The sequence below is a fragment of the Psammomys obesus genome, unplaced genomic scaffold, assembly GCF_907164565.1.
Source record: "Psammomys obesus unplaced genomic scaffold, mPsaObe1.curated_primary_1811, whole genome shotgun sequence".
Taxonomy (NCBI): domain Eukaryota; kingdom Metazoa; phylum Chordata; class Mammalia; order Rodentia; family Muridae; genus Psammomys; species Psammomys obesus.
Genome location: NW_026592509.1, coordinates 2,204,746 through 2,225,722, shown reverse-complemented (window position 1 = coordinate 2,225,722; position 20,977 = coordinate 2,204,746). Strand labels below are relative to the sequence as shown.

The following is a 20,977-nucleotide window of genomic DNA, read 5'->3' as shown; positions in this document are numbered from 1 at the left end:
GTGGGGTGTGTCGTGGTTTATGACAAGCGTGGTGTGCACCCCGTGTGACTGTGCTGCGTGCAAGTGTGACACATCCCATACTAGGGCAGAGCAGGTGTCCTCCATCGCTCTCCAGCTGGCTCCTTTGAGAAAGCTTCACTGAACCAGAAGCTCACAGAGCTTCGCCTGAAATGGCTGTCTGGCAAAGTCTAGGGATCCACCCCTTCCGCCTCGCCACGCATGCACCCAATGCTGCTGTTACAGGCCTGGGCAGCCAGGCCCGGAACTTTAGGTAGGTACTACCTGAGGATTTGAACTTAGGGCCTCAGAATTTTTTTTTAAGCTTTATTTATTATGTCTACAGTGCTCTGCCTACATGCCAGCAGAGGGCACCAGATCTCACTATAGATGGTTGTGAGCCACCCTGTGGTTGCTGGGAATTGAACTCAGGACCTTTGGAGGAGCAGCCAGTGGTCTTAACCTCTGAGCCATCTCTCCAGCCCAGGGCCTCATACTTACAGATCTTACCCACTGAGCCATCTCCCCAGCCCCTCACCCATGGGTTTTGTTTTGCTTTAGTTTTTATTTTGTTTTGTTTTTGACCTGAGCTTTTCCAAGTCAGAGAGTTTTCTCTTGGTCTGCAAATAGTGTCCTTTCCTTAGGCCAGGCTCCCTTCAGAAGCTAGGAACCTTCTCTGCCACTTTTATTACTTTCGGGTTTGTCCTTCAGTTCCAGGCTCTCTAACACAACTTCCTTAACACTAATCTTTCTGCTGTGACTCTCATTCCTCCCTTTTTATCACCTCCTCTCTCCTGTCAGCCTGACCCTCCCCCCCATCATCATGCCCCTTCCCTGTCAACCTGAACTCTCCCTCATCATCACGGCCCCTTCCCCATCAGCCTGATTCCTGTGAGGAGCCTGTTCTCTCTCTTACTCTTTGCTGGTCTTATGGGATAACAGGCACTTAAATTGTTCCTGGGTTCCTCATGGACCTGTGGAATCAGCTCTCTCCACAGGAAATCTGTCTTTCTAAGGTTAGGTTTTGTTTTGATTTGTTTGTTATTTTTCTGAGACAGGGTCTCATGCTGTAGCTGACACTTCCTGGAACTCACAAGTAGACTAGGCTAGTCTGGAATTCATGGTGATCCTCCTGCCTCAGCCTCTCCAATTCTGGGATGACAGTTATCACCCTGAACTCTTGGGCTGGGCTCTAACTTACTTGTGGCCTGCCTTTCATAGAGCTAGGACATCCATACCTTCTGGAATAGTCCTTGTTAGTGGAATGAATGAGACACACATAGAATAGCAGATTCTAACCCAGGTAGGCCAGTACAGCGATGGGGTACTTGAGTCCCTCGGGCCACTGCTACCCTCTAGAACTTCCCAGGAGGATGCAAAGAGCCCACATTTCTGGTCCTGTATGGAGTCACCATCACACTGGATTCAAACACAACCAGTATGATGGATGGATGGAAAGTCAGACGTACAGAGAAAATGATGGATAGATGGAACGATACACAGATGGAATGGTGGGTGGAAGACAGATGATGAATAGATGGTGGACAGATGAAATAATGCATGGTCAGATAGATGGACTGAGAGGGAAGATGGATGGAATGATAGACATGTGGAATAACAGACACAGGATTGGACAGACAGATGGAATGATGGACAGGTAGAAATGATGAATGGATTAAACAACAGATGGACGATCAGACAGACAGGCTATTTTTTTTCTTTAATGAGTTGAAATTGGGGCTGGGAAGATGGTTCAGTGGTTAGGGGGGTTCTCTGTGTTGTCACAAAGATGGGAGTGTGGACCCCAGGCCCACACAGTGCAGCACTCCCCAGCATCTACAACTCCGGCTCTGGGCGCTCCTCTGGCCTCTCTGAGCAGAGGTGTGTGTGAGCACCGACACGCACAGGTGCACACACACAGACACGAACAAATGTATCTTTAAGATCAGATCTTAAGGGATGCAGAGATGGCTCAGTGGTTAAGAGCAATGGCAGCTCTTCCAGAAGATTCAAGTTCAAATCCCAGCACCCACACAGCAGCTCACAACTGTAACTCCAATTCCGGGGACCTGACATCCTCACGCAGACATACATTCAGGCAAAACCAAACCAAAACAAAAACACACAAACCAACAAAAATCAATGCACATAAAAATAAATAAATCATTTCAAAACTTAGATCTTTAAGCCTGACCTGGGCTGCAGCTGCTGGAGCCCAGAACAGAGGTCCTCATGCTGTGTGTGACGAAGCACTTCACCGACCCAGCGATCCCCCAGCCCGGATTTCCTTTTGAAAGGGTCTGCCAAGTCTGGAAAAGAGAGCAGGAAGGTGTGAACAAGAGAGGAACAACAGAAAGGGGAGAACTGGCCGCTGCCACAGGCCAGAGAGTGTCAGTGGGGCCTGGGTACAGGCCAGGCCGCAGATGGTGCCTGGCTTAGAGCATCCGCCTTTCCTTCTCCTGCCGACAACCCCAGAGAACGCTCTCCCAGGAACTGCTCTCTAGCTTCTCAGTGCCATCTTTCTGCCACGCAAGGGCCCGGAGGAGAAAGTGAGCTTCGGGGTGTGGAGGACCCGGCTGACCTTTTCTGCTCTCTTCTCTCTCTCCAACCGCTGCCCCGGAAGTCGAGCTTCGATCCTCACCACCGCTCGCAGCCAAGCTATGACCGGCCTTCCTTCCTGCCTCCCGGACCTGGCCTTATGCTCCGGCAGAAATCTATCGGTATGTCTTCCAGAAGGTTTGTGGGCCAGGAGCTCGAGGGAGGGCTGTCCTAAGTTCGGGAACGTGCTGCAGCACCAAGTGTGACCCTGGTTAGATGAGGTCGGGTTTGGATGAATCCCCGCTTTGCTTCCTCTCAGCTGGGCGGCTGGGTGGGTGTTCTCTGAGCTTTGGGCCTTGCGTCTGGAGGAAGGCACGTTGGTCGCAGGCTGATAAGTGGAGGCAGGTACTTGTTGAGGGAGAAGCCAGCTGCTTCCTGCGCGTCTCTGTGTAAAGTAACAGCCTTTTCTTCTCAAGCATGCTCCGAACTCATCCCGGCACCATTACGCGTGCAGACCTTTGAACAATTAGGAAATGCCGCCCCCTTGTGGGCTGAGGACGGAATTTCACTGAGTTGAGCTTTTTCCCTTGCGCCGCTGATGACTGTCGTGCAGCCTTTAAAAGGAGCCCGGCCGGTCCCTAAATCCTCCCTTGGTCTTGCGTGTCTCCACAGGGGCTGCGGAAGATGACAGACCCTACCTAGCACCCCCAGCCATGAAATTCAGCCGTAGTCTGTCAGTCCCCGGTTCCGAGGACATACCCCCCCCCCCCCCCCCATCCCCACCCGAGCCACCCTACAGCACACCTCCGGCCCCCTCCTCTTCCGGCCGCCTCACTCCCTCCCCTCGGGGAGGCCCCTTCAACCCCAGTTCCGGGGGTCCCCTCCCCGCCTCCTCCCCTTCGTCCTTCGATGGGCCGTCTCCTCCCGACACCCGCGGTGGGGGCCGAGAGAAGAGTCTGTATCACGGCGGAGCCCTGCCCCCCGCGCACCACCATCCACCTCACCACCACCACCACCACGCCCCTCCCCCCCAGCCCCCCCCCCCCCCCCGCACCCCCCCCCCACCCGCCGGAGATGGAGACGGGCGGCTCCCCCGACGACCCCCCACCTCGCCTGGCCCTCGGCCCCCAGCCCAGCCTCCGGGGCTGGCGAGGCGGAGGACCCAGCTCGACCTCGGGGGCCCCGTCACCTTCCCACCACAGTAGCAGCGGAGGCAGCGGCGGCCCCACGCAGGCTCCCGCCCTGCGCTACTTCCAGCTGCCCCCGAGGGCAGCCAGTGCGGCCATGTACGTGCCCGCGCGCTCCGGCCGCGGTCGCAAGGGCCCGCTGGTCAAGCAGACCAAGGTGGAAGGCGAGCCCCAGAAGGGCAGCATCCCGCCGGCGTCCTCCCCGACCTCCCCGGCGCTGCCCCGGCCTGAACCACCCCCGGCCGGGCCGTCGGAGAAGAACTCCATCCCCATCCCCACCATCATCATCAAGGCCCCGTCCACCAGTAGCAGCGGCCGCAGCAGCCAGGGGAGCAGCACGGAGGCGGAGCCCCCCACCCAGCCCGACGGCGCGGGCGGCGGCGGGTCCTCGCCCGGCCCCGCGCCTGCCGCGTCCCCGGTGCCGCCGTCCCCGTCGCCCGTGCCCACCCCCGCGTCGCCGAGCGGCCCGGCCACCCTGGATTTCACCAGCCAGTTTGGCGCCGCCCTGGTGGGCGCGGCGCGGAGGGAGGGAGGCTGGCAGAACGAGGCCCGGCGGCGATCCACGCTCTTCCTGTCCACCGACGCGGGGGACGAGGACGGGGGCGACAGCGGGCTGGGCCCGGGGGCGCCCCCGGGCCCCCGGCTGCGCCACTCCAAGTCCATCGATGAGGGCATGTTCTCCGCAGAGCCGTACCTCCGGCTGGAGTCGGGGGGCGGCGGCGGGGGCTACGGGGCCTACGCCGCGGGCAGCCGGGCCTACGGGGGCGGCGGGGGCAGCAGCGCCTTCACCAGCTTCCTCCCCCCGCGGCCCCTGGTGCACCCCCTGACCGGCAAGGCCCTGGATCCCGCCTCCCCGCTGGGGCTGGCCTTGGCCGCCCGGGAGCGGGCCCTGAAGGAGTCCGCGGAGGGCGGGGGCGCCCCCCAGCCGCCCCCGAGGCCCCCGTCGCCGCGCTACGACGCCCCGCCGCCCGCCCTCCACCACCACTCGCCCCACGCGCGCCACGAGCCGGTGCTGCGCCTCTGGGGGGACCCCGCGCGCCGCGAGCTGGGGTACCGGGCGGGCCTGGGCGGGCCGGAGAAGGCCCTCCCCGCCAGCCCGCCCGCCGCCCGCCGCTCCCTGTTGCACCGGCTGCCCCCGGCCGCGCCCGGCGTCGGGCCGCTACTGCTGCAGCTGGGGCCGGAGCCCCCCACCCCGCACCCCGCCGTGAGCAAGGCCTGGCGGACGGCCGCGCCCGACGAGCCCGAGCGGCTGCCGCTGCACGTGCGCTTCCTCGAGAACTGCCAGGCCCGGCCCCCCGCGGCGGCCGCCAGGGGCCCCTCCGCCGAGGACGGGCCCGGGGTGGCACCGCCCAGCCCCCGCAGGGCCCTGCCCGCCTCGCCCACCTCCCCGCGAGGCGGCGAGGAGAACGGCCTCCCGCTGCTGGTCCTGCCGCCGCCGGCGCCCTCGGTGGACGTGGACGACGGCGAGTTCCTGTTCGCCGAGCCGCTGCCGCCGCCGCTGGAGTTCTCCAACAGCTTCGAAAAGCCGGAGTCGCCCCTCACGCCCGGGCCTCCCCACCCCCTGCCCGACCCGCCCGCCCCGGCCGCCCCCCTCCCCGCGGCCCCGCCCCCGGCCGTGGCCGCGGCCCCGCCCACCCTGGACTCCACGGCGTCCAGCCTGACCTCCTACGACAGCGAAGTGGCCACGCTGACCCAGGGGGCCCCCGCGGCCACTGCGGATCCCCCTGCCGCGGGCCCGCCGGCGCCGGCCGCCCCAGCGCCCCCGGCCCCGCAGCCGGGCCCCGACCCTCCGCCCGGCACGGATTCTGGAATCGAGGAGGTGGACAGCCGGAGCAGCAGCGATCACCCGCTGGAGACCATCAGCAGCGCGTCCACGCTCAGCAGCCTGTCGGCCGAAGGAGGAGGCAACGCGGGGGGCGGGGCCGGGGGCGGGGCCGGGGTGGCCAGCGGGACCGAGCTCCTGGACACCTACGTCGCCTACCTGGACGGCCAGGCCTTCGGGGGCGCTGGGACTCCTGGCCCACCATACCCCCCGCAGCTCATGACTCCCTCTAAGCTCCGGGGCAGGGCGCTCGGTACTAGCGGAAATCTGAGGCCTGGTCCCGGTGGAGGACTCCGGGATCCTGTCACCCCCACCAGCCCCACCGTCTCTGTGACTGGAGCGGGGACAGACGGGCTACTGGCCTTGAGTGCTTGCTCCGGACCCTCAGCGGCAGCTGTGGCGGGGGTACCCGTGGCGGTTGAGCCGGAAGTCCCGCCCGTACCTTTGCCGGCTGCCTCGTCCCTGCCTCGGAAGCTGCTACCGTGGGAGGAGGGCCCGGGACCACCACCGCCGCCCCTGCCAGGGCCCTTGTCCCAGCCTCAGGCCTCTGCCTTGGCCACGGTCAAAGCCAGCATCATCAGCGAACTCAGCTCCAAGCTCCAGCAGTTTGGTGGGTCTTCGGCCGCAGGAGGAGCTCTGCCTTGGGCTCGGGGAGGCAGCGGGGGCAGCACAGACAGCCACCACGGAGGAGCCAGTTACATCCCAGAGAGGACCTCCTCCCTGCAGCGGCAGAGGTGAGAGGCGAGAGGCCTGCGGCTGGCTGGCGGGTGGCTGTGGCAGGCGCTGGAGCCCAAGGTCCCCACAGAGCCTCAGGGTTACAGAAAACAAGCTGGGCCGTCTTGCAGGAATCGGGCCTCTAGGAAGCACACCTTTCCAATCCGCGGTCACCATAACCCATGGCCCAAGATGAATGGCTACATGTTATTGTTTGGCTTTTGATGGTCCTGAGGATCAAACCTAGGGCTTCAGGCATGCTAAGCAAGTGCTCAACTATTGAGCCACTGGCGGTCAGGGGGAGGGGGGAGTGAGTCTAGTCAGAGGCTCTGCCACAGAATCACACCCCTGCCCCTTACTGTGGAATTGTAGATGGGGACGCAACCACCGAGCTACACTCACAGTCTTTTTGCCATGTTTGGGGTCAGGCCCAGTTAAGTTGCTTTGGCTGGCCTTGAGCTCTGTAGCCCAAGTTGGGTTTAGACTTCTAATCCTCCTGCCTCAACCTCCCCAGTAACTGGGATGACAGTTACTAGGGCCAGATAGTAACAACAGTAGCTGAAGGTCTGTCTGTGCGGCACTTCGTCGCGCCAGGCCAGTGCCGCCTCCTCATAGGAGGAGGCCCGGTGCTGCCTGAGAGGGACAGAACTTAGCTTGGCCACTGCTATCAGCATGAGGCGAGAGCAGGGCAACTCTGGAGACCCAGCGTGCACTAGGTCCATCCCTAGGTTCCCCAAGGTTCTTAGTTGTGCTCGCTGTGAAGCCATGACCCAGGCTAACAATCGCTAGCCTGGGGTGGGGGGTGGGGGCAGCAGTTCCTTCTTTTATTCAGATGTAGTGAGGGGAGCCTGAAGTCCTTCCTCTCCGTCTGCAGAGCACACTGTAATTCTGTCCCGTGTATTTCACATTCCCGTGTGGATTTAGCAGCCCTGGGGGGTGCGAAACCATTCACTCATTCCTCGTGGGGGAGGGGTGCTGCATTTAGTCATCGAATGCATGAATTCGAAGCTCAGCAGTGGCGTGCCCTTCTGGATTCTGGGAAGGGGCCATAGCAGAACATCCAGCACAGACCCAGCACCCATCTTGCGCCTAGTTTATTAAGGCCCAGAGGCTACACCCCTGCTTCCTCACTGGGGAACTCTAGCCACACATCCGCCCCCACCACTCTAGGGTTCTAGGCAGGGGTTCTACCAGTGAGCAACAGCTCCAGCTAGACAGTAGGCACAGTGATTACCCATATCCTCCCCAAACAACCCAAGAATTGGCTGGTTACAGTTATCGAAGATAGGGTTAGCAGGTTGTGTGGGGCAGTGAGCCAGGCAGTGGGAGCAGCCAGTTCAAACGCCCTCTGGTGCCGTGCTGAAGGGAACTCAAGGGATGAGGGGAACCTTTTTCTCCCCTTGTTTCTTCTCGCTTTCATTTCCCTCTCTTCACCTCTCTCTCTCTGTTCTCTGTCCCCATCCCCTTCCATCTCTCTCCCTCTTGAATGCCCACCCTCTTTTGTTGTTGTTGTTTTGTTTCTGTCTACCTGTCTTCCACTCTGCTATAACTGACCATAACCAAAAAAAAAAAAAAGGCAGTATAGAGTAGTGGTTAAGAGCTCAGACTTCGGTGTCTTCTAACTGGGCTCTGCCACTCCCTGGCTGTGTGTCCTTAGGCAAGTTTCTTAAGCTCTCTGTGCTCTTGACAATAGTAACCGTCCAGCGGGGCTGTTGTGGGGATTAAATTGAGACGTGATCCAGAAAGCCTTTAGAACAATGCCTGACACACACGAGCAGCAGCAAGTGGTGGCGGGTGTTATTGCTATCACTTAATGGTTCTTTTTCTTCCATCTCTCTTGGCTATCACCCTCTCTCCCTGTCCTATCTCTTGCCCTTCACTTCTCTCCTGACATTCATCTGACCCTCCCTTGTCACCACCCGGCCTTCTCTATCTTTCTGACCCCACCCTTGTGTCTCTCCCTCCGAATCATGACTTCTGCCTCTTTTTCACCCTTGCCCTCCACACTTCCCCTCCAAACCCTTCTCCCTCTCCCTGGCCCCCCGCCCCCACCCCTTGTCACATTCCAGGCTCTCCGAAGACCCCCAGGCCTCTCTCCTCTCCAAACCCAGCAGCAGCATCTTTCAGAACTGGCCTAAACCCCCTCTGCCGCCACTCCCCACCGGAGCTGGGGTCTCCTCTTCAACAGCTGCAGCCCCAGGCGCTACATCCCCTTCAGCCTCATCCGCCTCGGCTTCTACCCGACACCTGCAGGGCGTGGAATTTGAGATGCGGCCTCCACTTCTCCGCAGGGCACCCAGCCCCTCGCTGCTGCCTGCCTCGGATCACAAGGTCAGCCCAGCGCCCAGGCCCTCTTCTTTGCCCATCCTGCCTTCAGGACCCCTCTACCCGGGCCTCTTCGACATCCGCAGCTCCCCGACCGGAGGGGCAGGAGGCTCGGCTGACCCCTTCGCTCCTGTCTTCGTGCCGCCACACCCCGGGATATCTGGAGGTCTTGGAGGAGCCTTGTCGGGGGCCTCTCGCTCCCTATCACCCACCCGCCTGCTCTCGCTGCCTCCGGACAAGCCCTTCGGAGCCAAGCCTCTGGGGTTCTGGACCAAGTTTGACGTCGCCGATTGGCTGGAGTGGCTGGGCTTATCAGAGCACCGAGCCCAGTTCCTGGACCACGAGATCGATGGCTCCCACCTGCCCGCCTTGACCAAGGAGGACTATGTGGACCTGGGCGTGACCAGGGTGGGCCACCGTATGAACATTGACCGGGCTCTCAAATTTTTCCTGGAGAGGTGATGGCTGGCCTGGACGGACCAGCCCGTCCATAGGACACTTGAGCCCACTGACCTCTCGACCTCTGACCCCTCTGCCCATCATTCTCTCCCTCCTCCCCTCAGGGGGCCAGGGACTCTGCTAAAACTGTGCCCTGCCCCGTCTCCCCAGGCCTGACTGAGGTCCCCAAGTGGACCGGATGCAGGCCAATGGCACCTCACAAGAGGTGGGCAGCTGATACGAGACTGCGAGACTGCGAGCGAGCAGAGTAGAGGGGGGATTAGAGAAAAACGACACAGGGGTACTGAGAAGGAGGGAAAGGTCGATGGGGGGAGGGGGACAGACAGAGCCATAGAGGGTCAGCCCAGAACCTGACCGGACGCACGGGGGTGCCTGGGAAGGTGTGCCCTCCGATTCCATCACTTGAGCCCCTCTTACAGTCCTTTCCACCTCTCCAGGCCCCTCAGCCTTCCCCCTCTTGTTGGCACTCGGCTGCCCCACCCCCTGCCTCTTGCACGCCTGCCCCCCTCCCTGGCTGCAGTTTTTGCACAAGCTTGTCCCCTGGCTGTCTTGCACACCTCCGGCCTGCACGGCCCGCTCAGCTCCCCAACAGGATGCTTTCCTTTTGCTCAAGTGCACCGCCTTTGCTAGCTTGCTCTCTGCATACTTGCTTCTGGGGTGGGGGTTGCACCTTCATTTAGTACCCTGGACCCATGCTGCAGACACACATGGGACTTTCCTGCCCCCTCAGACCCAGGCATAGTTCTGTAGCCCCCGGCCACCCCTTCTTTCTGCTCTGTCCTTGCACACTCTAAGCACATTTACCTCCATTCTCAGACCTGGGGACACTTCTCCTGTCCTGGCACCCCTAACCTTTCTCTCTCTCATGATGGCACTCTTGTGCCCTGCCCACTCCGTTTTCTCTGACACTTAGCACACTCCTAGCTCTGACCTCTCTTCTTCTCCCCCATTGCCATCACCCTTCTTTACACTTCTGTTCACTTTTTTTCTTCCCAGAGACAGGGTTTCTCTGTGTAGCCCTGGCTGTCTTGGAACTTGCTCTGTAGACCAGACTAGCTTGGAACTCAGAGATTCACCTGCCTCTGCCTCCCACGTGCTGGGACTAAAGGCCTGAGCCACCACGCCAGGCTTCTGTTCGCCTTTATCTTTGCTTCCCGACGCCCTCTTGCACACTCCCTCTCATGCGCTCGTCCTCCCTAGCCCGCTCGCCAACCCTCACAGCCTTTCCTTTGAAACGGTGCTCAGGTATGGAATGTGCTTGCTGTGCTGTGCTGTGCTCTCCAGGTGACCTTCCCCACTGCCCTGCAGTCTGACCTCCTTTCGTTTGCCTCCCCGCCTCATTCTGCACACCCCTAGCCAGTCCTCGCCTCTCTTCCTGCCTAGGTCTTTGCTCACCTCCTCCTTGTTCCTAGGGAGAGGAGACCCTGCGCATGCACGCTGGCTCCCTGCTCACTAGGCTGTCACTCAGTCCGGTCATTCCTAGACCATCCGTTCGTCTGTCTGTCCATTTTGCACGAAGATTCCTCCTCCTCCCATTTCTTCTCTCCCCGGATTACCCCCCCATTCTTCCAGCATGGCTCCTTCCTCCCCGCACGTTCCCCCTCCCTCCTCCTGGGGCTTGGGAATTTAAAGCCACCTCTCCTCCCCTAGGTAGCCTCCTCCCCTGCTGTGGATAAAAGGGGGGAGGGCATCGCCCTCAGGTCCCCCCATGTTCAGCTGCCAAAGAAGGGAGCTCCCCGCCTCCCCCACCCCTTCCCTAAAGCTGCCCCCAGGCCCCCCCCCCCGGGGCGCTCTGTCCACGAGGGGAGGGCCAGTCCCCTCCCCTCACCATGTCAGGGAAATGCAGGGAACCTTGTGGGAGGGTCGCGGGAGGGGGGAGGGTGGTAAGGACTGGAGAGGAGGTGGCGCTGGGCCCCTACCCGCCCCCTCCCCCTGGTCGGATGCCCCCCGTCCGCAGGGGGCCTGCGCGGCGCCTGTCTATCAAGGGCTTGTTAATTCCGGATGGGTGCCGCGGGGTTGGGGAGGGCGTAGGGGGTGGGGTTGGGGGGGAGAAGCGGGGAGAGGGAAGGGGGAGGGGCTGGTTGGGGAAGCGGGGTGGAGAGGAGAGACCAAGCAAAAAGACAAATAATAGCAAAAGAAAAAATATACAAAGCAAAATAAAAATTAAAAAATCCTAGAACACACACAAATCCAAAAAGGGGAAAGAGAAAAAAAAAAAAAAAACACCTGAAATAAAAGCCCTAGAACTGTCTTCCAAGGGGGCGGGAGGGGACGAGAAAGGAGCTGAGCTCGTCCTGCAGGATCGCAGGGATTGGGTGGGACCTGGAGGAGGATGACAGCAGAGGTCCGCCCCGCCCCCCACGCCCAACACGACTTTGCTGAGAGAAACGGCTTTTGTATCAGGTCTGTCTTTATAATTAAACTCACAGTATCCACCCCCTCGAGCCGGCCCCGCCTCCTTCCTAGGGAGGCCACGCCCTCTCGGTTTGCAGGGCCTGGGGGCGGGGCGCATCTGGGACCCGCCCCCGCCGCCCGTCAATCTTCCTCGGTCGGTTCCGCCCCCAGAGCCTCGAGCATGCGCCGTCGGACCAGGGAGCGGCGCAGGTGCAGGCGGTAGTCCCCCAGCAGCAGGTCGTCGTGGCGCACGAGTGGGTAAGCGATTCCGCGGAGGCTGATTCCCGTGCGCAGCAGGCGAGAGCGCGTCTGGAAGTCTGTGACGGTGATGAGCCACCTGCGGGGGATTCGCCCCGTCCGCCTTCGCTCGCGGCCGCCGCCGCGGGCCTGCAACCCTGTCTCTCTCTCTCCGCACAGTGAATGTGCGGCCCCGCCCTCGCTGCCATCCTTACCCTACTCGACTAGAGGTGCCACTCAGCATAGGACCTGCCCCTCAGTGTCATTCTGACTTTGCCCAAAATGGCACTCAACTCCGCCCTCCCCCATGCCAAATCTTAATTCTGATTCTGCCAAAATTGCCACTCAACCCGTTCCTCTGGGTGGTTCTCGGCCTCATACCTCACTGTCACCCTCCCCGTGACCTCACCTAAGGCCCCGCTCCTTCTCCAACTCTCCAACTCACTGTAGGCTCTGATCTTTCAGTTGCTCTCATTCCACCCCTCACTCACCTCATCACTCTGACCCCACCCACTAGCTCGCTCACCCCGCCTCCCAGCTCGGTTTGCTGACTCTCCCAGACTACGCTCCTCCCGTTTCTGTCCGTCAACCGCTCGGCCTAGGCCACGCCCATGCATGGGCTCACCTGTCCCGTCGGCCCGCCGTCCCGCAGATGACATTCATATTCTCATAGCGGATACTGCTCAAGCGCCCGCTCTCCATGGCCCCGGGCAGCTGGGCCTCCAGAGCCTCCAGCACCTCCAAGTGCGTGAAATCCTCCTGCGTGGGGGTGCATACAGCCTCAGCCCGCAACCCTTATCTCCCAGGTTGGAACCTGGCCCAGACTCCACCTGCAGACCCGCTGGGTTCCGTCATTCTTGTCAAAGGGAGAACACAGGAGTCTCAGGTGCGAAGGCATCTGCCACTCAAGATCATTCTCAAAAACCAGACTGATTACAATCCCACCACCCTGCAGGAAAACTCTCCCAGAGACCAGCCACGGATGGCGCCTTAGAGTTCTGGGAGATTCTATTTGAGTCTGTGATCTCCTGTTAAGGGAGTGCAGTCTTCAGAAGAGTCAGAGGAAGCTGTTTCAGAGGATGTGTTGATCACTGGCCACAGTGACAAAGGGGGAAAACAGTTGTCCAAGCATATGAAATCCCTGAGGACCCGCTGGCTTGACGCTTTGGTGGGTAAAGGCGCTTGCTTTGCAATCCTGATGGCAAGTGAAATCCCCCGCACCCACATAAAGGTGGAAGGAGAGAACTGAGCTGTCCTCTGACCTCCACCTGTTAGACATTAGGGGTGTCTGCAGGAGGGGCTGCAAGGTGTCTTCCTTCCACCCATGTACTAACCAGACCTGTGTAGCTTCTGAGCTGGAAGGAGATCTGTGTGCCCAGGGTGGCACGATGGTACACTTGGGTCCCTTCTTCAAAGGCACCAAGGAAAAGAAAGATCGGGTGGAGTGCCTTAAGGCGTGTGCCTAGTACACAGCAGGTGTGTGTGTAAGTGTGTGTGTGTGTGTGTACATTTGCTCTGTTTGGGACAGGAGCTCAGAGAACCCAGGCTAGCCTTGAACTCAGTGTGTAACAGACTGACCTCGTCCTCCTGCTCCTCCTGACTTTGCCCCTGGAGTGCTGAGTAGTAGATCCATGCCACCATGCTACCTTAACCCAATTCTGCTCAGGCGAGCCTCTCGCCACCTCAGCTGTGCAGAGAGCCGATGGCCACTCACCGAAGTCTCCATGCAGAGGCAGAGGGGCTGGGTAGAGGGTGGTGCTGCGAACTTTCGGATGCACGGGAGCTCCCTATCCAGTGCCTCATATTCTGAGATGACCTGCCTCAGGTACTGCTTCCTGTGTGTGTGGAAGGGAGAGAGGGAGGGAGAGAGGGAGCCAGAGAGGGGCAAGGCAAGGCAAGGCACCTCTGAAATCAGGGGCTGCTTCTGTCACCTCTGCAGGAGCTGGAGTCAGAGGCCGTGGGGCCCAGAGTACTCACGAGGATTTGACAGGCCTGACCAGGTTCCGAGCCATGGACTCCTCTGTAGACTCCAGATCCACAAGGATGGCTCCTACTGACAAGAGAAGCCAGTGTCACCTGACAAGGGTCCTTCGAAGCCCCGGCTCTCTTCAGATGAGAATCACCCAGCAGCGTGCACACCACCCCAGGAAGCTCCATCTCAGAGGCAAGTCCCTGAGACGCCATCTGGAAGCTACATAGTGCACCCTACCACTCTGGCTTTGAAACTGGACTCCTGGCTAGGCTCTCAGCCTGAAGGGGGCAGCAAAATGAAACACCCCTGTGCCCCAGGATTAATACCAGACTCCAGCCTACTGGTTGGAACTGGTTCCTTACATGTGACTCTCTTCTTGCCAACCTTCTCATTAGCCAGCCTTTCTCGTTAGAAAGATGGGCCTCTAGGGTCAGGGGGAAGAGGAGGAGGACCTCCCCTATCAGTGTACTTAGGGAGGAGCATGGGAGGAGATGAGGGAGGGAGGGAAGGAGTGAGGGGCTACAGCTGGGATACAAAGTGAATAAACTGTAATCAGTAAAAAATTTATTAATTAAAAAGAAAAGGAAGACGGGCCTCTCCTTCCCCTGGCTAGTGACTGGCACACATGGCCTGTTTCACTCTTCACTTTGGCCTTAGAGTTGTACAGGCACAAGAGTGTCTTCCTGACCAGCTCCCCGGTGGCCTAGCCACCGAGTTCTCGCCAACAGGGTGAGTGAGAATCAGCACTACAACTGTAGGGTCATCTACATAAAGGATTGCCTCCGGGTGTGGGAGCGCGCACACCTCTCCTTGCCGCTCTAGGAAGGCTATGACAGACCGTTTGCCATAAGCGCAAAGGCAGTCTGGTCTACACAGTGGCTGTGGGGTCAGCCTGGACCTCAAAGGAAAAGTGTGGGGAGGAGGGAGAGGTGGAGGAAGAAAAGAAAGGACAGACAGACAGACAGATGGAAGGAAACTGTCTTTGATGTTTGGCTCCTTCCTCCAGATGGGCTTCAACCGTGTTGGGATATGCTGAGACAATGCAGAAGGATCCTGGGCCCATGACTTGTCTTACAGAGTTCAAGCATCCCACAAATTTCTCTCTGAGACCAATTAATGTCTGCCTCCTTTATGTTACCATGTTTCTAGGCAGAAGAGAGAAGAGTCATTTATCTTTTCATTTTCTGTCTCTATTTTTAAATCATCTAATATATTATTTAATAGGGTCCTAAAGCCCCGTGTTATGGTGTTTCCCATTCTTATGTGGCTTATTGTTCTTGATTTTACATAATTCTTTCTTTAAAAAATGCCCATTATTGTCAAACCATTTATCTAGCTATCTAGCTAGCTAGCTATGTCTATATCCAGTTCCTTTTCTTTTTTTAGCATCTAAGCACAATTTTACGTGTACTGTACTTGTTCAGGGGTTTTTCTGTGCTTGAATCTTTAGTTTCTTCAGTCTGGGCTTGGATTTCTTTTTGGCTCAGTTTAGCATGGGGCGCTGGCTGCTGTCTCCACCCGCTTGGCTCCCCATATGTCAAGCTGCCCCAACTTGCCCTGGCTCTGGGAAGGTGGTGCCAGCAGCTGCACCGGACATGGGACATGTTGGACCCGAGCTGGGCTGAGGTCTTTGCAAAATGTTTCTCCTGGGCTGCGGAGTGAGCCACACCTCTGCTGAGCAGCGCGAGGGCCTCTCAAAGCCAAAGCCGTGCTTGTCTGTGTGGCCACAGGGGCTCTCCGCGTGTCTCTGTTTTATGCCACCTGTCACTGCACCAGCTGCTCAGAGGCCGGGTTCGCCCCTGGCCACCAGCTGGCAGTCCCTCCGGGTCAGGAAGAGCTCGCCAGTGTTGCACTCGGGGAGAAATGGTGGCCGCTGTGCCCTGAGGCTCTGCTTCTCCACTCCTCATGTGGCAGCCAGCCTTGCCGCTCAGCAGGGCCTCTAGAGGAGCAGCCTTCCACACTCCATGCCTGTCTCAGAGACTGTCAACAGGAAGCCCGTCTGGCTCCAAGGAGTTCTTGTTCCCTGCCTTCCATCCGGGACTTTTTGGAACTATTCTCAGGCCCTAAACTTGGATTTACATGCCCCACTTGGATACCAAATAAAACACATGGACTTTCTATGTCGTCGTCTCCCCCCCCCCCCCCCCCCCCCCAAGCAGCTCTGAATAATGAAAGAAAATGCGAGGCAGGTGCTCCACCCCTGAGACCTGAGACAGGCCCGGTCCCTCACTGGGATTCTCGGCCAGCACTTTCCTACTATTGCACACGCCTCACGTGTTTCTCCATCTCGGAGCTGACTGACCTCCCTGAGAGTACCACAGAATCTCTCTCACGAACGCACACTCTGCGCTTCAGTCCCCAGACAGACACAATTGCTGTAACTCATTACCTTAATTCCACAATACTTTACAATTAGTTGTCACCACGTTTCTTGGCAGCCTCAGCCCCATTTGCTCAAGTGTGTGTGTACATGTCCTTGTGTGTATGTACACATGTGTATGGACGCCAGAGGTCAACCCCCCGTGTTGTTCATAAGGCACTGTTCACGTTGTCTTCTGGGACAGAATTGCTCACTGGGCTGGAGCTGGACAAGTAGGCCAGGCCAGGTATTGAGTGCTTCTTTTGGACCTTGTATAATTTGAGTAAATTAATCTACCCATCTCTGCCTGTGCGGTGCTGGGTTACAAGTGCTTTGTTATTGAACTATTTGCTTTCACTCTTACAGGTGTCTGAGTATGTGTGTGCCACGTGTACGTGAGTGCCCAGAGGCTAGAAGAGGGCATCTTGAACTCACTGAGATCTGCCTACCTCTGCCTCCCAGAGTCATTTTATTCTTAATAGCCATACTGGCTTTCTATGCCTTCCCAAACAAAAAGACTTTAAAGACACAAAAATATGTAAAGTGGATTGATAAGAGACAACCCTTAGAAGAAAAATTAGAAAGACTTATAAATAAAAATGAAAAGATACTCAGAGATAGAGGAATTAAGACAAGATCCTATCACACTACCAGATAATAAAATTAAACCAACTTTAGCTCATCCAGTCACTCTATGACAAATATCAGCAGACAATAGACACTGCCAAGGTTATGAAGAATTTGGATGCCATCCTGTAGAAATGCTAGATTTAAAATTTTTTAAGGAAGCTGTAATTTTATAAGGTATGCATTCACCATTCGTGAAGCAGATATTAAATTCTTGAGTGATTAAAAATAAAGTTATCCAGCTGGGTAGTGGTGGCACACACCTTTAATCCCAGCACACAGAGAGGCAGAGGCAGGTGGACCTCTGTGAGTTTGAGGCCAGCCTGGTAACAGAGTGAGTTCCAGGACAGCCAAGGCTACACTGAAAAAACCCTGACTCGAAAAACAAAAACAAAGCAACAATTAAAAAGAGTTATCCCCCAAGACTAGAAAGATATGACAAAAGCAATATTAGAACTGGTCCTCAGTTACAATGGTGATCATGGTGGGGAAAAAAAACTAAAAAGATAGAACACAGAAATATGTCTAGAGGGACGAATATTTCCCAAGATCTATTGCTAGGTCAAGGTTAGTATGCTGAAGTACAAGTGCAGGGTTGAATGTGATGATGCTACCTTGGCACTATGTTATACTTGGAACATGCTTTAAGTACTTGGAACAAGACTGAAGAAACAGGAAAAACGTCTTAACCATTTACTCAAATTATACACCGTCCAAAAGGAATACTTCCAAAAGAAGTATTCATTGACTTTTTACAAAGATTGATTTCAGCTGTAAATAGAAGGATATCAGATTCAGAAGTTAGGCAAGTACTGACCAAATCTTTGGCTTTTGAAAATGCTAATTCTGAATACAAAATGGTGATCAGGCCCCTAAAGACAAATTCAGCTCCAAAAGATAAATGGATTAGAAATAAGGCTGATATTGGATCTCATTAGCCTATGGGTTCCTTACAACCTAGAATCTCCTTAACTTCTTTATTACCTCAGGCCTGGCCTATTATAGTAATTGATTTAAAATTGATTTCATTATACCTTTCATGAGCAAGATAGAGAAAAATTTGCTTTCACAATGGCTACTTATAATAACTCTCAACCTATTAAAAGGTACCAGTGGATGGTCTCGACACAAGGAATGTTAAACAGTTACACCGTGTGTCAATATTTTATACAACAGCCATTAGAAATAATTCACAAACAGTTTCCTCAACCTATATTTTATGATTATATGGATGATATTTTACCGGCAGATTCAGCTGCAGACACCTTAGAAAAAATGTTTGATGAAGTAAAGAGAATTTTGTCTTGTTGGGGAGTACACATTGCTCCTGAAAAAAAAAAAAACAAAGAGGAGATCCTATCAATTATCTCAGATATAAGATAGGTTTACAAAAATTCAACCACAGAAAGTACAAATCATGAGAGATCAATTATAAACTCTTAATGATTTTCAAAAAATGTTGGGAGATATTAGCTGGCTAAGGCTTATAATTGGATTAACTACTCAAGAGCTATGAAATTTATTTCAAACCTTACAAGGTGATAAGAACTTGCATAGTCCCAGAAAATTATGAGCTGAGGCTGAGAGAGAATTGGCTCTGATAGAAAAAAAAAAAATCACTGGACGCACATGTGGATCACTTGGATTCAAAGCTTCACTGTATTTTAGTTATTTTGCCTTCTACCCATTCTCCCACAGGAATCCTTATGCAGAAGATAATATCTTAGAGTGGATATTTTGCTACATAAACAAAATTAAAAAAATTAAAGACCTATGCAGAAAAAGTTTCTGAGTTGATTCTGAAAAGAAAAAATGAGACTCCATCAATTAGCAGGAATAAACCAGCAGAAATTGTAGTACCTTTTATTAATGCTCAAATTACCTCATTATGGGCAGAAAATGAACATTGGCAAAGAGCTTGCAGTAAATGTTTTTTGAGATATTAACAACAAATAACCCACAAAGCAAGAGACTTCCATTTATAAAAAAGAACCAATTGGATTCTCCCTCATATAGTAAAATGGACACCAATTTCTTGCCCCTATACTCTCTACTGTTGCAGTAAGTCAGGAAAGGCAGGTTATAAATCAGGGGGGGAAAAGAAGTATCTTAGAGACCTTATGATTCATTTGAAAAATCAGAGCTGTATGGTATTATTAGATTTTCCTGGATATCTTAATATAGTGACTGCCTCTCAACATGCAGAAGGAGTTGTTTTAATATAGAAATTCCAGAACTTATTCTGGATAATTTAGAATTAACTTTGCTACTTACTCAACTACAACAAATAATCAGAATCAGAAACCATCCATTGTAGAAAACACATAACAGATCCCATATGTGGGGGTCTACCAGACCCTCTAGCACAAGGTAATGATGAAATTGATCAGCTCTTTATAGGAAATGTGCGGACAGCTTTAGAATTTTATAAGAAACACCATGTTAATGGCAAAGGGTTGAAGAAAGATTTTTCTATCACTTGGCTACAAGCCAAGAAAATTATAAGGAATGCCCTGCTTGTTCTTTGTATAACCAAACTCCATTACCTGCAGGAAGTAACCCAAAAGGTACCAAAAAAAAAAAAAAAAAAAAAAAAAAAAGGAAACTGAATATAGACGGTCATTTAAAAGACCGAAAGAATTTGAAAATAATAAAATGAAGTCCTTAAAAAAAGAGTTAAGTAATATAAAAAGAATAAACTATGTAAAGATTGAGAAGTTTTTTTAAAAAGTACAGAAAAAGCTATTAAATTAAAAGGCAGTAAAATAGATATAAATACATATAGAAATTAAATTCTCCAAAAAAAAGAAGAATGAAAGAAGAAAGTAAAGTCTCCAAGGAAAGAAGAGAAAAAGAAAAATAGATTGAAATGTTTTCAAAGGTGCATAGATGCTAAAGAACATAAAGCAAGCACAGTCATAGAAAGAAATATAGTTTAAATAATAAAGAAAAGTCTCCACAGAAAGGAGATAGAGAGACTTTTAGATTTTTCAGTATTAAAAAATGGAAAACACTATAGAAGAGAGTGCACGTGGATCCTAAATAATTGTTTTTACTGTCATCTTAGAAATAATTATACGTTCAGTAATGATTTTATATATTCTGTTTGAGAGAGATAGGAAGAAAGCAGACTTAGAGAAGAAAAAAAGTGAAAAATTAAAGGCTAAAATGGAGGCCATAGAACAGGAATTAGAGGATTCTTTAAATCACAATAAAGAATTTTCAGAAGACTCCAGTCTGGAGTCTACGGTGATAGCAAAAAAAACATAGTTCCAGATGATAGAAATCCACAAATGCTTACAGAAATTACAGAATGGAAGCCCACAGAGATGCTAGGTTTTAAAAAAGCTTCAGCTCTAAACCAGCATGGTCAGATTGTATATTATCAATTATAGATGAAGGTCTACATGCTGAATTAAAAATACAGATTCTGCTCAATGTTACCTTAGAGCAATGTCATACAATAGCTTATATGTTTCATTTCACAGACTTTGGAAAATTGAAAAATGCGCACCGTACCGTCGATTCATATTCAAAATTCCAGTGGGCTTTTGCCTTGAATTCTGAAAAGGATGATTCTGAGATTGCGCATTTATTTGTTTGTTTGTTTGTTTGTTTGTTTGTTTATATGATGAGTAGGCTAGAAATGCCTTTCCAGGTTGATGATGCTTCAACATATGCATATATATATATATATACACACATTAGAATTCAATTTTTTAAACATTATGACATAGAAAATGTTACAGGTATATCTTACAATCCTACAGGACAAACAGTTATGGAGAGATCTAACAGGACTTTAAAGGAAACGTTTACATTGTGGAAGGAGGATATGGACTCTCCCAATAAAGTTAAAGCGTCCTGGAAAAGATTAACCCCCAAGGATGCTGACATGCTGAGATGTATTTATCCCAGCATCCTGTTTGATTAAGCCTCACAGATTGTTCCAGTCAAAACTTCAGCTAAGCCCTGCATGTTCCCAGCACACAGAGACTGGACAGCTAATGATAAGCTAACTATCCTAACACTTGGCCATTATTCTAATTCTCTTGGTACCCCCCAAAAGAAAATATTACCCCCAAACAGCAGGAATCAATTTTAAGAAAACGACATCCAATTTCCAAAAAACATAAAAAATAAAAAAAATAAGTGGATGGTTTTTGGTCATTCTGTGGGTGATGGATGCTTGTCATTGATAAAAGAGGGTTGCTTGCAAGTTGTTGAATGGTCTTTGTCAGGAAGGAAACAAGGTATAGGAGCTTAGACTCAGGGATTTCTCTCTTTCATTTTCTTTCCTCTATCCTTCTTTTTCTTTTACCTAATGTTAAGGAGGGAAAAGGAGA

General features: G+C 53.5%; 2 protein-coding genes across 2 annotated transcripts in view; one reads left to right on the top strand and one right to left on the bottom strand.

The window, feature by feature from the left end:
* The window catches only part of Shank1 (SH3 and multiple ankyrin repeat domains 1), a 48,916-nt gene extending 37,430 nt beyond the window's left edge, over positions 1-11,486 (top strand). The window contains 4 exon segments of the mRNA XM_055613632.1: positions 2,621-2,717; positions 3,208-3,569; positions 3,571-6,278; positions 8,328-11,486. Of these exon segments, the coding sequence (XP_055469607.1) occupies positions 2,621-2,717; positions 3,208-3,569; positions 3,571-6,278; positions 8,328-9,045 (3,885 nt within the window). The 3' untranslated portion in view covers positions 9,046-11,486.
* Positions 11,487-11,560: 74 nt separating this feature from the next.
* CUNH19orf81 (chromosome unknown C19orf81 homolog) lies at positions 11,561-14,493 on the bottom strand. Its single transcript, XM_055613461.1, has 5 exons — positions 14,484-14,493; positions 13,651-13,723; positions 13,388-13,508; positions 12,299-12,432; positions 11,561-11,773 (listed from the first exon to the last, which is right to left on the bottom strand). Exons 1-5 carry the CDS (start codon positions 14,491-14,493, stop codon positions 11,578-11,580), a joined length of 534 nt encoding a protein of 177 aa, XP_055469436.1. The 3' UTR covers positions 11,561-11,577.
* Positions 14,494-20,977: the final 6,484 nt, after the last annotated feature.